Raw genomic sequence first — 17,463 nt, 5'->3', positions numbered from 1 at the left:
CTCAGTTCCTCTCGCCGTGCCTCCACACTCTCCTTCTCCCTCCTGACCAATGGCCCCCGTAACCTGGTGGCCTCCTCTCCTAGTCCACAAACTCGCCCTGTAGCTGCCTCCAGCAGCCCCGTCGTCCATGCCGTGTGCCCCCCCCCAAAAAATGTCTTGGGGTTGCCTCTCGCCTGTCCGACGACGGCCCGGTTGGCGCCGCTTCTCCTCTCCTTCCTGGGCATCCTCCCTCATCGCCCTCCGGTAGCGGACGGCCTCCTCCTCGGTGATCCTCCCCCAACCGAGGAGGACATCCACTAGCGTTACCTCCGGCGTTTGCTCCTGGACACGCTGCTTGGTCCTGTATTGGTGGGATCTTCTGTCACGATCGTCGTAATGAGTGGACCAAGGCGCAGCGTGAAATGCGTACATCTTTTATTGCGTACTTTGCACACTACAACAAAACGAAACGTGAAGTCCTCGGTCATAAACACAAACCTACACGGAACAAGATCCCACAAAAGACAAGTGCCAAACAGGCTGCCTAAGTATGGTTCCCAATCAGAGACAACGAGAATCAGCTGCCTCTGATTGGGAACCACCCTGGCCAACATAGAAATACAACGAACTAGACCATGAACATAGAACATTAAACATAGAAACTAACATCCTGGCTCAACATATAAGTGTCCCCAGAGCCAGGGCGTGACAACTTATTTTCCTCATTAAAATGCAAATCAATTTATAACATTTCTGAAATGCGTTTTTCTGGATTTTTTTGTCGTTATTCTGTCAAAATAAACTAAAATAAACTGTTCAAATAAACCTACCATTAAAATTATAGACTGATCATTTCTTTGTCAGTGGGCAAACGTACAAAATCAGCAGGGGATCAAATACGTTTTTCCTTCATAGGCGTATAGAGGCCCATTATCAGCAACCATCAGTCCTGTGTTCCAATGGCATATTGTGTTTGCTAATCCAAGTTTATCATTTTAAAAGGCTAATTGATCATTAGAAAACCCTTTTGCAATTATGTTAGCACAGCTGAAAACTGTTGTGCTGATTAGTTTTTTCCAACTGCTTACACACGTTTTCAAAACTATGTCTCCTTTTTTCAAAACTCTACACACAATTCCCAAAACTGCACACACAAAATGCAAAATTCCTCACATCTCCTTCAAAATGTAACACTGCATTCAAAATGCCATAAACATGTCAGAATGAAGCATTTGCATCAAATGGCAAACACTTCTTTCATAATAGTACATTTTTGGATATACCATGTAAACACTGTTGTTCTAAATCTAAAGCTCTTTGGTCTTTCATAGGCTTATATCTACATTTCAATACAATGTTCTATAGTGAAAGTAATCTGCTGAGAGGGGTAACAAGTACACTGTAAACACCAATGCAATGTAGAAACAGAAAATATTTATTAGGCCAAACATTACTGTTGTATACAGTAGCATACAACAAAACCATAAACAAATGTAAACCAAAAGTATATTCTTTAGAATACAGTAAAGAACACAATTATGTGTGTGGGGTCCCGAGGGGGCAGTCCAGGAATTGGTAGGGGGGGGGCAGTCACCAGTGCTAAGCGATGCTTCATCTCTTCTCCGGGCTGGGTCTGGCCACTTCGTCCACATCACAAGATACGTTTTCTCTTGCCAAACATCGAGGGAAGTATCTCCTAGCATGGCGTATCCAACCTTGGACAGAGGCAATCTCTATGTCCCCACATGCGTCCTCCATTGCCTGGAGAAGCGGCATGCGGGCATAGGGTTGGCGATCATACACTTTCCAGCGCCAAGCTGAGAATAATTCCTCTATGGGATTTAGAAAAGGTGAATATGGGGGTAGGTACAAAACTACAAATTGTGGATGGGTGGCAAACCAGTTTTGGACCAGAACAGCCCGGTGAAAACTAACATTGTCCCATATAACCACAAATCTAGCAGGCTCCTGATCTGGATCAGGGACAAGCATTGTGTAAATTGCATCCAGAAAAGTGAGCATATGGCCGGTGTTGTACGGACACAGTGTGGCATTGTGATGGAGGACCCCGTTTTGAGTGATGGCAGCACACATAGTTATATTACCCCCACGCTGTCCAGGGACATTGGTAATTGCCCTCTGTCATATTACATTTCTTCCGCGGCGCCTGGTTTGGTGAGGTTGAAGCCAACCTCATCCACATAAAAAAATTAATGGCAAATTACATGGGCATCCATCTCCAATACTCTCTGTAACAGACAAAAGGATATACAGATGAGTAAATATGGTATGTCTGAAGTACTGGAAGTAGTGTTGCAAACATACCTCTACAAAGTCATGTCGCAGATTCTTGACTCTGTCTGAGTTTCTCTCAAATGGCACCTTGTAAAGTTGTTTCATCGTCACTTGGTGCCGTTGGAGGATGCATTGTATGGTTGACAGGCTTACAGCATTGATGTTGTTAAATATGGTGTCATTATTCAAGATATGCTCTCTTATCTCTCGAATCCTAATTGCATTGTTGGCCAAAACCATATTTATAATTGCAGTCTTTTGTACATCTGTAAACAAGCGTCCTCGTCCTCCATGATGTCTTTGCCTTTCCACTCTGTACAGAATTCAAACACAGTATGTGTTCAGCATAGGAACTGTAAACAATGTACAAAAAAAGGTAGTACAGCATGATAACCAACCTCATTCATTCAATGCAGTGCAGTAAATGGATGGCTTAGAGTTACAAATGTTTATGCAATACTATGCAGTCATACATATTTTACTGTACATTACTGTAATGCTAAAATAGTCATTAGATAGTTGCATACCTGTTCTCATTTCTGAAGGTTCGAATTATGGACGCCACTGTAAATCGTCTCAAGTTGGGCTGGACTCTCAGTCCAGCCTCTCTCATGGTCAAACCGTGGTTGATCACATGATCAACAAGTGTTGCCCTAATCTCATCAGAGATGGCTCTCCTTCCTTCTCTTCTTTGCCCTCGTCCTCGTCTTCCTCTTCCTCTTCCAACTCTTCGTCTTTGTCCTCGTTGTTGTCCCCTGCCTCTCCCTCCTACTCCTCTTGCTCTCTGTCAATTGTTGGCATCCATTGTTCAAAACAGGTAATCTGACCTTTGACCTATTTATAGGCCTATACTACAGTAAAGCAGTGATTGGTTAGTGATCAGTTAAGCAATTAGTGTTTGCACATGTGAGGAGTGTGTGTGTGACCTGGTGAATAAGTGTAGCATTTTGATTGGTTGTGTTTGGAAAAGGAAAGCAAGTCACTTCCTGTTAGATTTTTGTGTTTTAGGTAGAGAATTGTGTGTAGTGTTTTGAAAAAAGTTTTTATGCAATTGACAACTGAGTCAAAGGCTGAGAAATAGCTTTTGGTTTTGGAGATTTGGTGTGTAGTTTTGCACTTTGAGTGAGAGGTTTCAAAAATCGTGTGACATGAAAAGATTTTGTGTGTAAGCAGTTGGAAAAAACTGTAAAGAAGCAATAAAACTGGCCTTCTTGAGACTAGTTGAGTATCTGGAGCATCAGTAATTGTGGGTTCGATTACAGGCTCAAAATGGACAGAAACAAATAACTTTCTTCTGAAACTCGTCAGTCTATTCTTGTTCTGAGAAATGAAGGCTATTCCATGCGAGAAATTGCCAAGAAACTGAAGATCTCGTACAACGTTGTGTACTTCTCCCTTCACAGAACAGCGCAAACTGGCTCTAACCAGAATAGAAAGAGGAGTGGGAGGCCCCGGTGCACAACTGAGCAAGAGGACAAATACATTAGAGTGTCTAGTTTGAGAAACAGACGCCTCACATGTCCTCAACTGGCAGCTTCATTAAATAGTACCCGCAAAACACCAATCTCAACGTCAACAGTGAAGAGGCAACTCCAGGATGCTGACCTTCTAGGAAGAGTTGCAAAGAAAAAGCCATATCTCAGACTGGCCAATAAAACCAAAAGATTAAGATAGGCAAAAGAACACAGACACTGGACAGAGGAAGATTGGAAAAAAGTGTTATGGACAGACGAATCGAAGTTTGAGGTGTTCGGATCACAAAGAAGAACATTTGTGAGACGCAGACCAAATGAAAAGATGCTGGAGGAGTGCTTGATGCCATCTGTCAAGCATGGTGGAGGCAATGTGATGGTCTGGGGGTGCTTTGGTGGTGGTAAAGTGGGATATTTGTACAGGGTAAAAGGGATCTTGAAGAAGGAAGGCTATCACTCCATTTTGCAACGCCATGCCATACCCTGTGGACGGCGCTTGATTGGAGCCAATTTCCTCCTACAACAGGACAATGACCCAAAGCACAGCTCCAAACTATGCAATAACTATTTAGGGAAGAAGCAGTCAGCTGGTATTCTGTCTATAATGGAGTGGCCAGCACAGTCACCGGATCTCAACCCTATTGAGCAGTTGTGGGAGCAGCTTGACCGTATGGTACGTAAGAAGTGCCCATCAAGCCAATCCAACTAGTGGGAGGTGCTTCAGGAAGCATGGGGTGAAATCTCTTCAGATAACCTCAAGAAATTGACAACTAGAATGCCAAAGGTCTGCAAGGCTGTAATTGCTGCAAATGGAGGAATCTTTGACGAAAGCAAAGTTTGAAGGACACAATTATTATTTCTATTAAAAATCATTATTTCTAACCTTGTCAATGACTACATTTCCTATGCATTTTGCTATATTTCCTATTCAAACTCATTTCATGTATGTTTTCATGGAAAACAAGGACATTTCTAAGTGACCCCAAACTTTTCAACGGTAGTGTATCTACTATGCACACCCACCTCTTATTATACTTTGCCAATATTTATTTGTAAATTAAACAATTTATTGCGCCCTAAGAACCATCAACTAATGGATTCTGTTTAACCTTTCCCTACCTCCAGGAGAGACAGCGGTGGGAGAGGGAGTGCCAGGCGCGCCACAGCCAACAGGGGGAGCTGGAGAGCAGGCTGGAGGAGAGGGAGAGACAGTGCCACCTGGAGGCTGAGAGGCTGAAGCAGGAGCGGGAGGAGCTGGAGGAGCAGCTGGGGGAGTACCAGCAGAGCCTGGAGAGGCTGAGAGAGAGCCAGAGGAGTGTGGAGAAGGAGAGGGAGAGGCTGGAGACCCAGCAGAACCTGCTGCAGAGCTGGAGACACAGCCGACAGAGGAGCCTGCCTGTCATGGTCATACCGCTGGACCGCTGTCATCAGGTGTGTGTGAAGGGGGGTGAGTGGATGTGTGTGTTTGTGTGTGTGTGTGTGTGGGGGGGAGGGGGGGCATCTCACAGAAGGCATCTCACAGAAGGCCTCCTAGCCTGTAGCTACTATTCACTGCATGAGTGTGAATGGGAGATGCTGAGAGTAAGTATATTGTAAGGGTGTGTATAGCAGTTTGGCATTTATTGTCATGAATCTTGTCCTGCAGGCAGCTCTGCAGAGTGTTCACTAGCTGGCACAGCCACAAAGTTATAAAATCTGATTATAAACTACAGGAGGTTGGTGGCACCAACTTATAAACTACAGAACGGGCTCGTGGTAATGACTGGAGCGGAATCAGTGTAAGGGTATAAAATACATCAAACACATGGTTTCCAGGTTTGTAATGCTATTCCATTTGTGCCGTTCCGGCCACTATTATGTGCCATTCTCCCCTCAGCAGCCTACTGCGTTTTAAACCTAACCCTAACCTTAGCCCTAACCTTAATACACAAAAAAAAAAATGTATGCACGCATGACTGTAAGTCGCTTTGGATAAAAGCGTCTGCTAAATGGCATATTATTATTATTAACCACACTGTTAACCATAATGCCTAACACTAACCTTAAAGTGGAACTGACAGCATTTTAGCAACATAAAATATTATTAGAATCTGTTCATATACACCCCCAGGAAGAATATGACACTTTAAAAAAACTATTCTGACAAGCGAGCACTTAGATATGGTCATTTTCACAACACTTATGCAGTTCTACTACGTGATATATATAAAAAAGCTGCGTTAGAAAGGATTACCTACACATTCTGACCAGCTCATATTATAGACAGAAGCAAGCTACATGGCAGACCAATCCATATTCATCTCTCGGCATGTCCAGGCCACTCATTATATCAGCCAATCATGGCTAGCATGAAGGTTACTGTCTTTTTCCATGGCTAAACCAACTAGGTTTGTAATTTAACAATTTTCTTCGTATTTACAGATGGCATACAAGTTTGTTATTAAGGAACATGAAAGTTCACATGTTCCAGAAGGCATTTCTGCATTTCTGCCCAAAAACATTTAGATAAAAAAAAAAGGTTTACGTTCAAATGACGCTCCTGTGAAGTAGTGACCCGTGACAAACGCCTAGTTTCCTGAAATGAGTCACATTTGCCACACGGGCCTGTCATCATTCACTTTGAACTGGACTGTGTGTTTACAGGCAGTTGCAACAGCGCGACTTTAGATCATTAGAACGCATTTACCAAAAGCCACAAAATACACCGTAATGGATTTCTGCAAAAATGTAAACACCACGGGAGTCCTCTTATATTTGGGAACTTTACAGTCCTATTGATCAAACAACCATGAAAAGGTAGGCTCTCTCTCCCTCAGTTATGCACATCAACAACAACAAGATCAACAACTAATGCTAGCCAGAGCAAGATGAGCTAAAATCTAACGAAGGAACATTAGATAAACCCTCTCAAGCTTTTTCAGTTAGTTGGCCGTCAAAATTGCACTGATAAACAATGGGTAATTGTAGCCTACTCATCCTTCTGCAGCTTGTTTGCCAATGTATGCATGTCCCAACCAAGCACCCAAGCTAACTGGCTAAAGTTGGCTAGCTTGCTAGCTAGCTACTTCCAGACACAAATGAGAGAACATCTCACTCTGACCATTTTACTCGCCGTAGCAGAGATGGTTAGGCTGTTATCTAGCTAGAGCGTTCGTGACTAACTATTACTTTTTTTGCCTACGTTTACTGACACCGGCATATTCAGCGGGTGTTGTGCATTCGTAAATTCATCAGTTATTCTGTGCTCTGGCACACTCAGACGAGAGTGCTCTGAAATCAGAGTAGATAGCCAGAGTGAATTTGCGAACGCAAGAGATATGCTAACTGGATAACTCTGTAATAAATCTGTGGTCCTCTGTAGCTCAATTGGTAGAGCATTGGGCTTGTAACGCCAGGGTAGTGGGTTCGATCCCCGGGACCACCCATACCTAAAAATGTATGCACACATGATTGTAAGTCGCTTTGGATAAAAGCGTCTGCTAAATCACATATTATTATTATTATTATAACAGTTGTTCAAGTTCTTGCTAGCTAACTAAATAAATAGATACGCTAGCCTATTAGCCACGTTATGACTGAATTGTGATCATTGTCCTTGCTAGTTTGATTGTATTGATATTCCCCGCCTTAGTTACATTTGTCTGTTTTTGCCCAAAATATTGAGTTATTGAAACTGAACAGTGCATCCCAAATGGAGGCAGCAAACAATGTACCAGGCCAGCTGTGATTTACAACCTGATAGCAATATTTTTTGGACTACCAAGAAATGTATTGGTGAATTATACACTGCTCAAAAAAAATTAAGGGAACACTTAAACAACACAATGTAACTCCAAGTCAATCACACTTCTGTGAAATCAAACTGTCCACTTAGGAAGCAACACTGATTGACAATACATTTCACATGCTGTTGTGCAAATGGAATAGACAACAGGTGGAAATTATAGGCAATTAGCAAGACACCCCCAATAAAGAAGTGGTTCTGCAGGTGGTGACCACAGACCACTTCTCAGTTCCTATGCTTCCTGGCTGATGTTTTGGTCACTTTTGAATGCTGGCGGTGCTTTCACTCAAGTGGTAGCCTGAGACGGAGTCTACAACCCACACAAGTGGCTCAGGTAGTGCAGCTCATCCAGGATGGCACATCAATGCGAGCTGTGGGAAGAAGGTTTGCTGTGTCTGTCAGCGTAGTGTCCAGAGCATGGAGGCGCTACCAGGAGACAGGCCAGTACATCAGGAGACGTGGAGGAGGCCGTAGGAGGGCAACATCCCAGCAGCAGGACCGCTACCTCCGCCTTTGTGCAAGGAGGAGCAGGAGGAGCACTGCCAGAGCCCTGCAAAATGACCTCCAGCAGGCCACAAATGTGCATGTGTCTGCTCAAACGGTCAGAAACAGACTCCATGAGGGTGGTATGAGGGCCCGACGTCCACAGGTGGGGGTTGTGCTTACAGCCCAACACCGTGCAGGACGTTTGGCATTTGCCAGAGAACACCAAGATTGGCAAATTCGCCACTGGCGCCCTGTGCTCTTCACAGATGAAAGCAGGTTCACACTGAGCACATGTGACAGACGTGACAGGGTGGCATTTCTTTGGGGGGCCGCACAGCCCTCCATGTGCTCGCCAGAGGTAGCCTGACTGCCATTAGGTACCGAGATGAGATCCTCAGACCCCTTGTGAGACCATATGCTGGTGCGGTTGGTCCTGGGTTCCTCCTAATGCAAGACAATGCTAGACCTCATGTGGCTGAAGTGTGTCAGCAGTTCCTGCAAGAGGAAGGCATTGATGCTATGGACTGGCCCGCCCGTTCCCCAGACCTGAATCCAATTGAGCACATCTGGGACATCATGTCTCGCTCCATCCACCAACGCCACGTTGCACCACAGACTGTCCAGGAGTTGGCGGATGCTTTAGTCCAGGTCTGGGAGGAGATCCCTCAGGGGACCATCCGCCACCTCATCAAGAGCATGCCCAGGTGTTGTAGGGAGGTCATACAGGCACGTGGAGGCCACACACACTACTGAGCCTCATTTTGAGTTGTTTTAAGGACATTACATCAAAGTTGGATCAGCCTGTAGTGTGGTTTTCCACTTTAATTTTGAGGGTGACTCCAAATCCAGACCTCCATGGGTTGATAAATTTGATTTCCATTGATAATTTTTGTGTGATTTTGTTGTCAGCACATTCAACTATGTAAAGAAAAAAGTATTTAATAAGATTATTTCATTCATTCAGATCTAGGATGTGTTGTTTAAGTGTTCCCTTTATTTTTTTGAGCAGTGTATTAATCATGCATTGAACTGCATCCATCTATTCTGCCAACAATGCCTTAGTGTACATCATGGAATGTTGAGTCAAATATAACCTATTTTTAGAACCGCTTACGAAGTTGGTTTTGTAGCATAAACTAGGAATTTGATATTTTTGACTGATATTATGATTGTCTGTTTGTTTCATATCTGCAAAGTAGTTAAAACACTGTCAGTTCCACTTTAATTTAAGACCAAAAAGCTAATTTGTTTTCATGAATTTTTACGATATAGCCAATTTTGACTTTGCAGCTGGCCCATCTAGCAGAAATCGCTTAGTTCTGCCTTCAGGGCAAGATTCATGACAAACGTCAACCTGCTTGTGTATATGTGTGTGTGAACCAAGAGCATGTTTCTCCCTGGGTTAGAAGTTCATTATTGAGAAGTGCCTCTCTCTCCCAGGACAAAGTATAGCCAGCAGGCAGAGCTACGGTAGCCCACTCAGTCACACAGAGCAGCTCCATCCAGCCCTTGATATACGACCTGCGGTAATGAGACCAATTTCAGCATCATCTGTCTCAACGCTCAGCAGCTCCGCTCGCTAATAAACAACTTCATGATTGATGATAATTAAACCGCCGAGAATAAAAGCTCCAGCGACAAAATAATTAAAAGCATGCGAACGCCGCAAACCAATCAATCCTATCCAAAGTACTTAAATTATTCATATCGACACTTTGTTTGAAAAGCGAGTAGAGAGAGAGAGAGAGAGAGAGAGAGAGAGAGAGAGAGAGAGGGAGCGACAGAGACAGAGGGAGCAAGGGAGCGACAGAGACAGAGGGAGCAAGGGAGCGACAGAGACAGAGGGAGCAAGGGAGCGACAGAGACAGAGGGAGCAAGGGAGCGACAGAGACAGAGGGAGCAAGGGAGCGACAGAGACAGAGGGAGCAAGGGAGCAAGGGAGCGACAGAGAGAGAGAGAGGGAGCAAGGGAGCAAGGGAGCGACAGAGAGAGAGAGAGGGAGCAAGGGAGCAAGGGAGCGACAGAGAGAGAGAGAGGGAGCAAGGGAGCAAGGGAGCGACAGAGAGAGAGAGAGGGAGCAAGGGAGCAAGGGAGCGACAGAGAGAGAGGGAGCAAGGGAGCAAGGGAGCGACAGAGAGAGAGGAGAGGAGAGGAGAGGGGGAGAGAGAGCGAGGGAGCGACAGAGAGAGAGGAGAGGAGAGGAGAGAAGAGAAAAGGAGAGAGAGGGTGCGAGAGAGTGAGGAGAGAGAGACCGAGAGGAGAGAGAGAGAGTATCAATAGAACAGTGTTCCTATACCCTGCCTTCTGCCTGCCTCTCTACAGGACCTTATGGGGAGGGTGTATGTTAAAACCAACGCCCTCATGAATGTAGACCATTTACCCCCTGGCCTATGCCTCCGTGGGGTTGAGCTTGTGTTGTGAGGTTCAGCAGGTGGGATGATTCAACGCGTAGAGAGTGGAATGGGAGGGGGTTTTCATATCTGTCTCACTCTCCTCCTCTTTCTCTCTCATCTACGTACTTCTCTTCTGTATGCTATGTCCAGGCTAGGTAATATGTTATCCTACCCCATTCATTTGTCAAAGTCTTTCCTACTTGCGTGACAGGAAACAGGAGTTACTGCAGGCTGATCTGTATGGAAACAGTGCAGTCTTAGGCTCTGTTCCAAATGGCACCCTATTCCATATGGTCCCTGGTCAAATGTAGTGCACTACAAAGGGAATAGGGTGCCATTTGGACCCATTAGCATTTCCCTGCTGATCGGTATGGAGGTAGTGTTTAGTGTTACCCTGGTAACATTTAGCCCCAGGCAGAGGGTCAGGGGGTCAGAGACAGATCCGGTGTCCTCTGTCAGATCCTCTTTAATGAGAAGGTCTTTCTGTCAGGAGGATGGGCTTTACAGCACCTTGCCAAGTAGAGGTAGCCCAGCTCCACTGCAGCAGCACTGTTTTTAAATTAAAGGAAAATAATATGAATTGGCATACTGAACAGAAATCCCACCGAAAATATGGTTTTTGATGACAATTCAGTTTCTTTGGCCATGGATAAACTGTGAATAAACCATTATTGTAAACAGCCACTGTGGCTACTTGACTATGCCTGATATGTAGTAATGGTTATACTGTTGCCCATAGCTAACTCTTATCTTAGTGTTATGGTTTCGCTGTATGTTTACGTTATTGCTGTCATCATGGTCGTCCTTCACGCTCAGTGTTCTGTTAAAGTGGCGTTCTTCTCCCATAGGACTCACTTCCTGGTCAGCCTGGCGGCCATCTTGACGACGGCCGCTCAGTGTTTGTCAACGAGGCAGCGTTCACCACGGCAGTGGTGCTCAACAACCGCCACGTGCACCACCACCTGCAGCAGCAGCAGAGAGGGGGGTCCCTGGGGTATGGGGATAACCCTCGAGCCCACAACAGCCTGAACACCCTACTGGCCCGCTCCAGCCACGGACACACACTCCAACCTCTCTCCCTCTCCCAGACCCCCCAACTCCACCTTGACACACACACCCCCCAGGGTTGGGCGGGGGGCACCGGTGTCACCGGGTACCTCTACACACCAACAGGGGGACAGGACTCTGAGCAGACACCCAACGGTAAGACCCAGCTCCAGACCCTCAGGGGGACAGGGCTCTGAGCAGACACCCAACGGTAAGACCCAGCTCCAGACCCTCAGGGGGACAGGGCTCTGAGCAGACACCCAACGGTAAGACCCAGCTCCAGACCCTCAGGGGGACAGGGCTCTGAGCAGACACCCAACGGTAAGACCCAGCTCCAGACCCTCAGGGGGACAGGGCTCTGAGCAGACACCCAACGGTAAGACCCAGCTCCAGACCCTCAGGGGGACAGGGCTCTGAGCAGACACCCAACGGTAAGACCCAGCTCCAGACCCTCAGGGGGACAGGGCTCTGAGCAGACACCCAACGGTAAGACCCAGCTCCAAACAGTTGTGTGAATCCATCTCTGTTACAGAGATTGTGTTTATTCTCTAATTCCAAATACAGGATAATTCCGGCTTTCTCGGCTGAATTTGATTGATAACACACAGAGTGATTTAATGGGATATGGCATTGCCTGACTAAATACCATACAACTAAATGTGGGTTCAACAATATGACAGGCTCTTTTTCTCTCTCTCCCCCCCCCCCCTCCCTCTCTCTCTCCTTCTCCTTCTCTCTTTCTATGATATCACATGATAGCATGAGGCCTAGCTGCTACCTGTGAGAAAGTAAACAACCTCTGTACCCACCACACACACACACCTCCCATTCCTCTCAAGGCTGTTCCCGTTTCGAAGCGATGTGAGGCCTTGCTTGTCCTTCTTTCCCAGTTAATCAGTGTCTCCTGACAAAGAACACCCCACCTCACCCCCCTCATCCCCACCACCACCTCCACCAGCCTAGTCCGGCCCTTCTCGCCTAGGAGTGAGAAAAATAATCGGTGTGTTCTCTATCTATCGAGCACTGGGGGCCGGGTCAACAGCGTGTGAATCACAGCTCAGAGCCCATGGCTGACAGATTGGAGCATTGATCTGAAAAATCTTTACAGAACTCATTACAGCACGACTTGTCATCGGAGGAGCAGGGGATGGAGGGATAGAGGGGAGGGAGGGATGAGAGATGCACATATTCATCTGTATTTCACTGCTGATGTGTCAGCCGACGTCTGTCTGCATCTATATGTCTCACAGGTTTCAACTGTTACACCTCACTGGTTTAATGTACATGTACACTGATCTAAACCAAACATATTATAGGCTACAATGAGGGTCACTTGTTGAATATGCACTAGAATGGATGCTTATATTTTAATAGCCTGTTTAATGGGTATCACTATAGTAACTATCAGTGATACTGGCTGCTGAATTGTTTACTATTATGCGACCGGAGCACGATCTCTCTCCATCGATCGCCTTATTACCTTCTCCTGTTATTGACCACACGTGAGCCGCCGTAGAATCACAGTCTCTTGTTAACAAGACAGAGGGGTGGATACTCTGCACAGATGGGTGGATACCCCCATCTACCACAGGGCCAGATCTTACCTGACATATTATCAACAATGCACCCCTCTGTGGCCCAAGACAGGCCCCATAATGCACTGCTCCTGTCCTGTTAGAGGTGTATGTTATCTGATAGGTCAGCAGGATTCACAGATTGCCTGCGTCCCAAATGGCACCCTATTCCCTATTTAGTTCACTACTTTTGACCATGGTCCATATGGGTCTGGTAGTGCACTTTAAAGGGGATAGGGTTCCATTTGGGATGCAAATGTAGTCTTCCCTCAGGGGGTTCATTTCGCTCCAAACTCCAACACTATGTCTCACCTTCCTACATTCTATGGATGTCTATCCACAATACATAATTCATTACTATTGAATGCACTGTATTTGGTGGTATAGACTACTAGTGCATTCTGGGTCTGTACACGATCCCATGTTACAGAACTCTCATATTCCACACTAGAATATTATCCAGGAAATCAATATCTCACCTTGAAAAATAAAACATATTTGATCCAAAAAATGTCATATTTCAGATGGGAATCCTCCATCCTCCATATCCTGCTCGGAGCTATCAGAAGTCTGATTTCTCACCCTCACCTCCAAGTGAGGACGGTTCTTCCCCCTCACACAGGGCCTTTGGGATTGTTCCCTCTCTCAGGATTTCCATAATGTTTCTCCTGTACAATGACAATGGAAGAAATGGAAGGATGAAATTCCTGAAATTACTTTTGATCCAATCAATCCAATCAGATATTCCCATCTAGCCTAGCTGTTGAATAACTGTGGCCTTTTGAAATTAAGAACTACTGTTCCAGAATATTGAGCTGCTTCTGAAAAGGAATAAGGGATGAAAACTATGAAGATCAGTGCTCACTGTGATGGTATAGTGAGTTACTGTACTGTACCCATAGAAATATAATCTCATTGTAGTTCTGTAGACTGTACCTTAGTTTGAAGATTATCCTGACTCCCTGGCCTTTTAATGAATGACAAACCTCCTGACATTACACTTGGTGTTAAAGTCATTCAACGTATCCCATTAGATGTTATGTCACTGATTTGAAAACGTATTGTGCCTTCAGATCAGTCTGACCCAAGTCCCTGTGAGGAGGGTAGTGACTGGTGAGAGAGTCTTTGTCCTGAGGCTTTATAGTGTAGACCCATCTATCAGAGCCCAGTTAAAGGTCTAAGAGCATGGCTAATAGTGACACACACACACACACACCAGTGGTTAGCTAACAAAGTGCTCACTAATGAATGAAACAGAGTCAGACACATTCCTGTGGGAACACAATGAGGCGATTTGTAAACCACACCATCTATTAACACAGACCCTTACAGCCACACCATCTATTACCACAGACCCTTACAGACCCTTACAGCCACACCATCTATTACCACAGACCCTTACAGCCACACCATCTATTACCACAGACCCCTACAGACCCTTACAGCCACACCATCTATTACCACAGACCCTTACAATCAATTTCAATCAATTTTATTTTATATAGCCCTTCTTACATCAGCTAATATCTCGAAGTGCTGTACAGAAACCCAGCCTAAAACCCCAAACAGCTAGTAATGCAGGTGTAGAAGCACGGTGGCTAGGAAAAACTCCCTAGAAAGGCGAAAGCCTAGGAAGAAACCTAGAGAGGAACCAGGCTATGAGGGGTGGCCAGTCCTCTTCTGGCTGTGCCGGGTGGAGATTATAACAGAACCATGCCAAGATGTTCAAAAATGTTCATAAGTGACAAGCATGGTCAAATAATAATCAGGAATAAATCTCAGTTGGCTTTTTCATAGCCGATCATTAAGAGTTGAAAACAGCAGGTCTGGGACAGGTAGGGGTTCCATAACCGCAGGCAGAACAGTTGAAACTGGAATAGCAGCAAGGCCAGGCGGACTGGGGACAGCAAGGAGTCACCACGGCCGGTAGTCCCGACGTATGGTCCTAGGGCTCAGGTCTCTCAGTTGGCTTTTCATAGCCGATCATTAAAGAGTTGAAAACAGCAGGTCTGGGACAGGTAGGGGTTTCGTAGCCGCAGGCAGAACAGTTGAAACTGGAATAGCAGCAAGGCCCCTTACAGACCCTTACAGCCACACCATCTATTACCACAGACCCCTACAGACCCTTACAGCCACACCATCTATTACCACAGACCCCTACAGACCCTTACAGCCACACCATCTATTACCACAGACCCTTACAGACCCTTACAGCCACACCATCTATTACCACAGACCCTTACAGCCACATTATTTATTACCACAGACACTTACAGCCACACCATCTATTACCACAGACCCTTACAGCCACATTATCTCTTTCCACAGACCCTTACAGCCACACCATCTATTACCACAGACCCTTACAGATCCTCACAGCCCCTCGCAGCCCCTTACAGCCCCTCACAGCCCCTCACAGCCCCTCATAGCCCCTTACAGCCCCTCACAGCCCCTCACAGCCCCTTACAGCCCCTCACAGCCCCTCACAGCCCCTCACAGCCCCTTACAGCCCCTCACAGCCCCTTACAGCCCCTCATAGTCCCTTACAGCCCCTCACAGCCCCTCACAGCCCCTCACAGCCCCTTACAGCCCCTCACAGCCCCTCATAGACCCTTACAGCCCCTCACAGCCCCTCATAGACCATTACAGGCCCTTACAGCCCCTTACAGCCCCTTACAGCCCCTCTCACAGCCCCTCACAGCCCCTCACAGCCCCTTACAGCCCCCTCACAGCCCCTCATAGCCCCTTACAGCCCCTCACAGCCCCTCACAGCCCCTTACAGCCCCTCACAGCCCCTCACAGCCCCTTACAGCCCCTCATAGACCCTTACAGCCCCTCACACACACACACAGACACACACACACACACACACACACACTTTTGTGTGCACATACATGCATACATGCACACAGGCACACTCAGAAATGCACACACACACACCCTCCTTCTTCCTCCTGATGGTCCCGTTTGGGCGTGCATGTGTCCTTCTATCCTAATGATAATGATGACAGTGACAAAATGACAACAGTCGGTTAAACTCTAAAGTCCAAGAGCAAAGATAAGTTACTGATGGCTGAATTGAGCATGTATTATTCATTGACTATCTTGTACTAGGAGGAAACAGCACGTTACTGCCTGCAGCTGTGGTGCTTGACGTACGACCCCCCCCCCCTCATCCCACTTTCTCCTTCGTCTCTCCACCCTTCCCTTCTCATCTCTGGCTCTTGGTGTTTCATTTAAAATGGTTATCGTTCATGTCTGTGAGAGAGATAGTTAATTCTGGTTGTTGGTTTAGTGTACTGTGATTATGAATATCTATGATGAATGTTTTAATATTGATGCATATTCATAAAAACGCAATTTATTTATAACCCATACAGATATAAACACACACCGCTATGTGAGGGAGATGTGGTCGTCGATGGCAACAGTGGCTGGACAATATCAGGGTGTACCCCACCATGGTGACCCCCAACTGGACCTGTCCTCCTTGGTTCCCCTGGAGACGGAGAGTGGGGATGGGGAGGAGGGGGGAGAGGAGAACATTGTGTACCTCTGAGGCTGAACCCCCTGAGTCAAAACCAGGACTTAAAGCTGGAATCCTTCATGGTGAAACTGCCACGTCCGTTTGGGATATTACAACAACAAAGAAGTTACTTCAAACAACAAACACTGTTTTCTTCCCTCGGACATCATTAGACGTGCGATAGAACGAAGGCTCAGAATCACAATATCTAGGCCTATTGTATATCAACCAGGTTTAAAGAAGTAACAGGACTGGCACATACAGTAATCTCTCATGCTTTGTCTCTCTGCACCCCCAGGTCTGTGCCAGGTAACCTCCATATGTGTCGCCAAGTGTTGTCAATGAGAGACACTTTTATAGTGCTACATGTTTATATGTGTCCATATACAGTGGGGAGAACAAGTATTTGATACACTGCCGATTTTGCAGGTTTTCCTACTTACAAAGCATGTAGAGGTCTGTAATTTTTATCATAGGTACACTTCAACTGTGAGAGACAGAATCTAAAACAAAAATCCAGAATATCACATTGTATGATTTTTAAGTAATTAATTTGCATTTTACTGCATGATATAAGTATTTGATACATCAGAAAAGCAGAACTTAAAATTTGGTACAGAAACCTTTGTTTGCAATTACAGAGATCATATGTTTGCTGTAGGTCTTGACCAGGTTTGCACACACTGCAGCAGGGATTTTGGCCCACTCCTCCATTCAGACCTTCTCCAGATCCTTCAGGTTTTGGGGCTGTCGCTGGGCAATACGGACTTTCAGTGGCTAGGCCACTCCAGGACCATGAGATGCTTCTTACGGAGCCACTCCTTAGTTGCCCTGGCTGTGTGTTTCGGGTCGTTGTCATGCTGGAAGACCCAGCCACGACCCATCTTCAATGCTCTTACTGAGGGAA

The 17,463-nt window shown here is 46.0% G+C and overlaps 1 protein-coding gene across 1 annotated transcript in view; it reads left to right on the top strand.

Moving 5' to 3' along the window:
- The window catches only part of LOC121582157 (rho guanine nucleotide exchange factor 28-like), a 42,433-nt gene extending 25,456 nt beyond the window's left edge, over positions 1-16,977 (top strand). Inside the window, exons 19-21 of the mRNA XM_041897779.2 lie at positions 4,872-5,177; positions 11,258-11,612; positions 16,411-16,977. Of these exons, the coding sequence (XP_041753713.2) occupies positions 4,872-5,177; positions 11,258-11,612; positions 16,411-16,589 (840 nt within the window). The 3' untranslated portion in view covers positions 16,590-16,977. The remainder of the gene's footprint in view (positions 1-4,871; positions 5,178-11,257; positions 11,613-16,410) is intronic.
- The last annotated feature ends 486 nt before the right edge of the window (positions 16,978-17,463 follow it).

Source organism: Coregonus clupeaformis, chromosome 15 (assembly GCF_020615455.1).
Source record: "Coregonus clupeaformis isolate EN_2021a chromosome 15, ASM2061545v1, whole genome shotgun sequence".
Taxonomy (NCBI): domain Eukaryota; kingdom Metazoa; phylum Chordata; class Actinopteri; order Salmoniformes; family Salmonidae; genus Coregonus; species Coregonus clupeaformis.
This window is presented reverse-complemented; position numbering and strand designations above follow the sequence as displayed.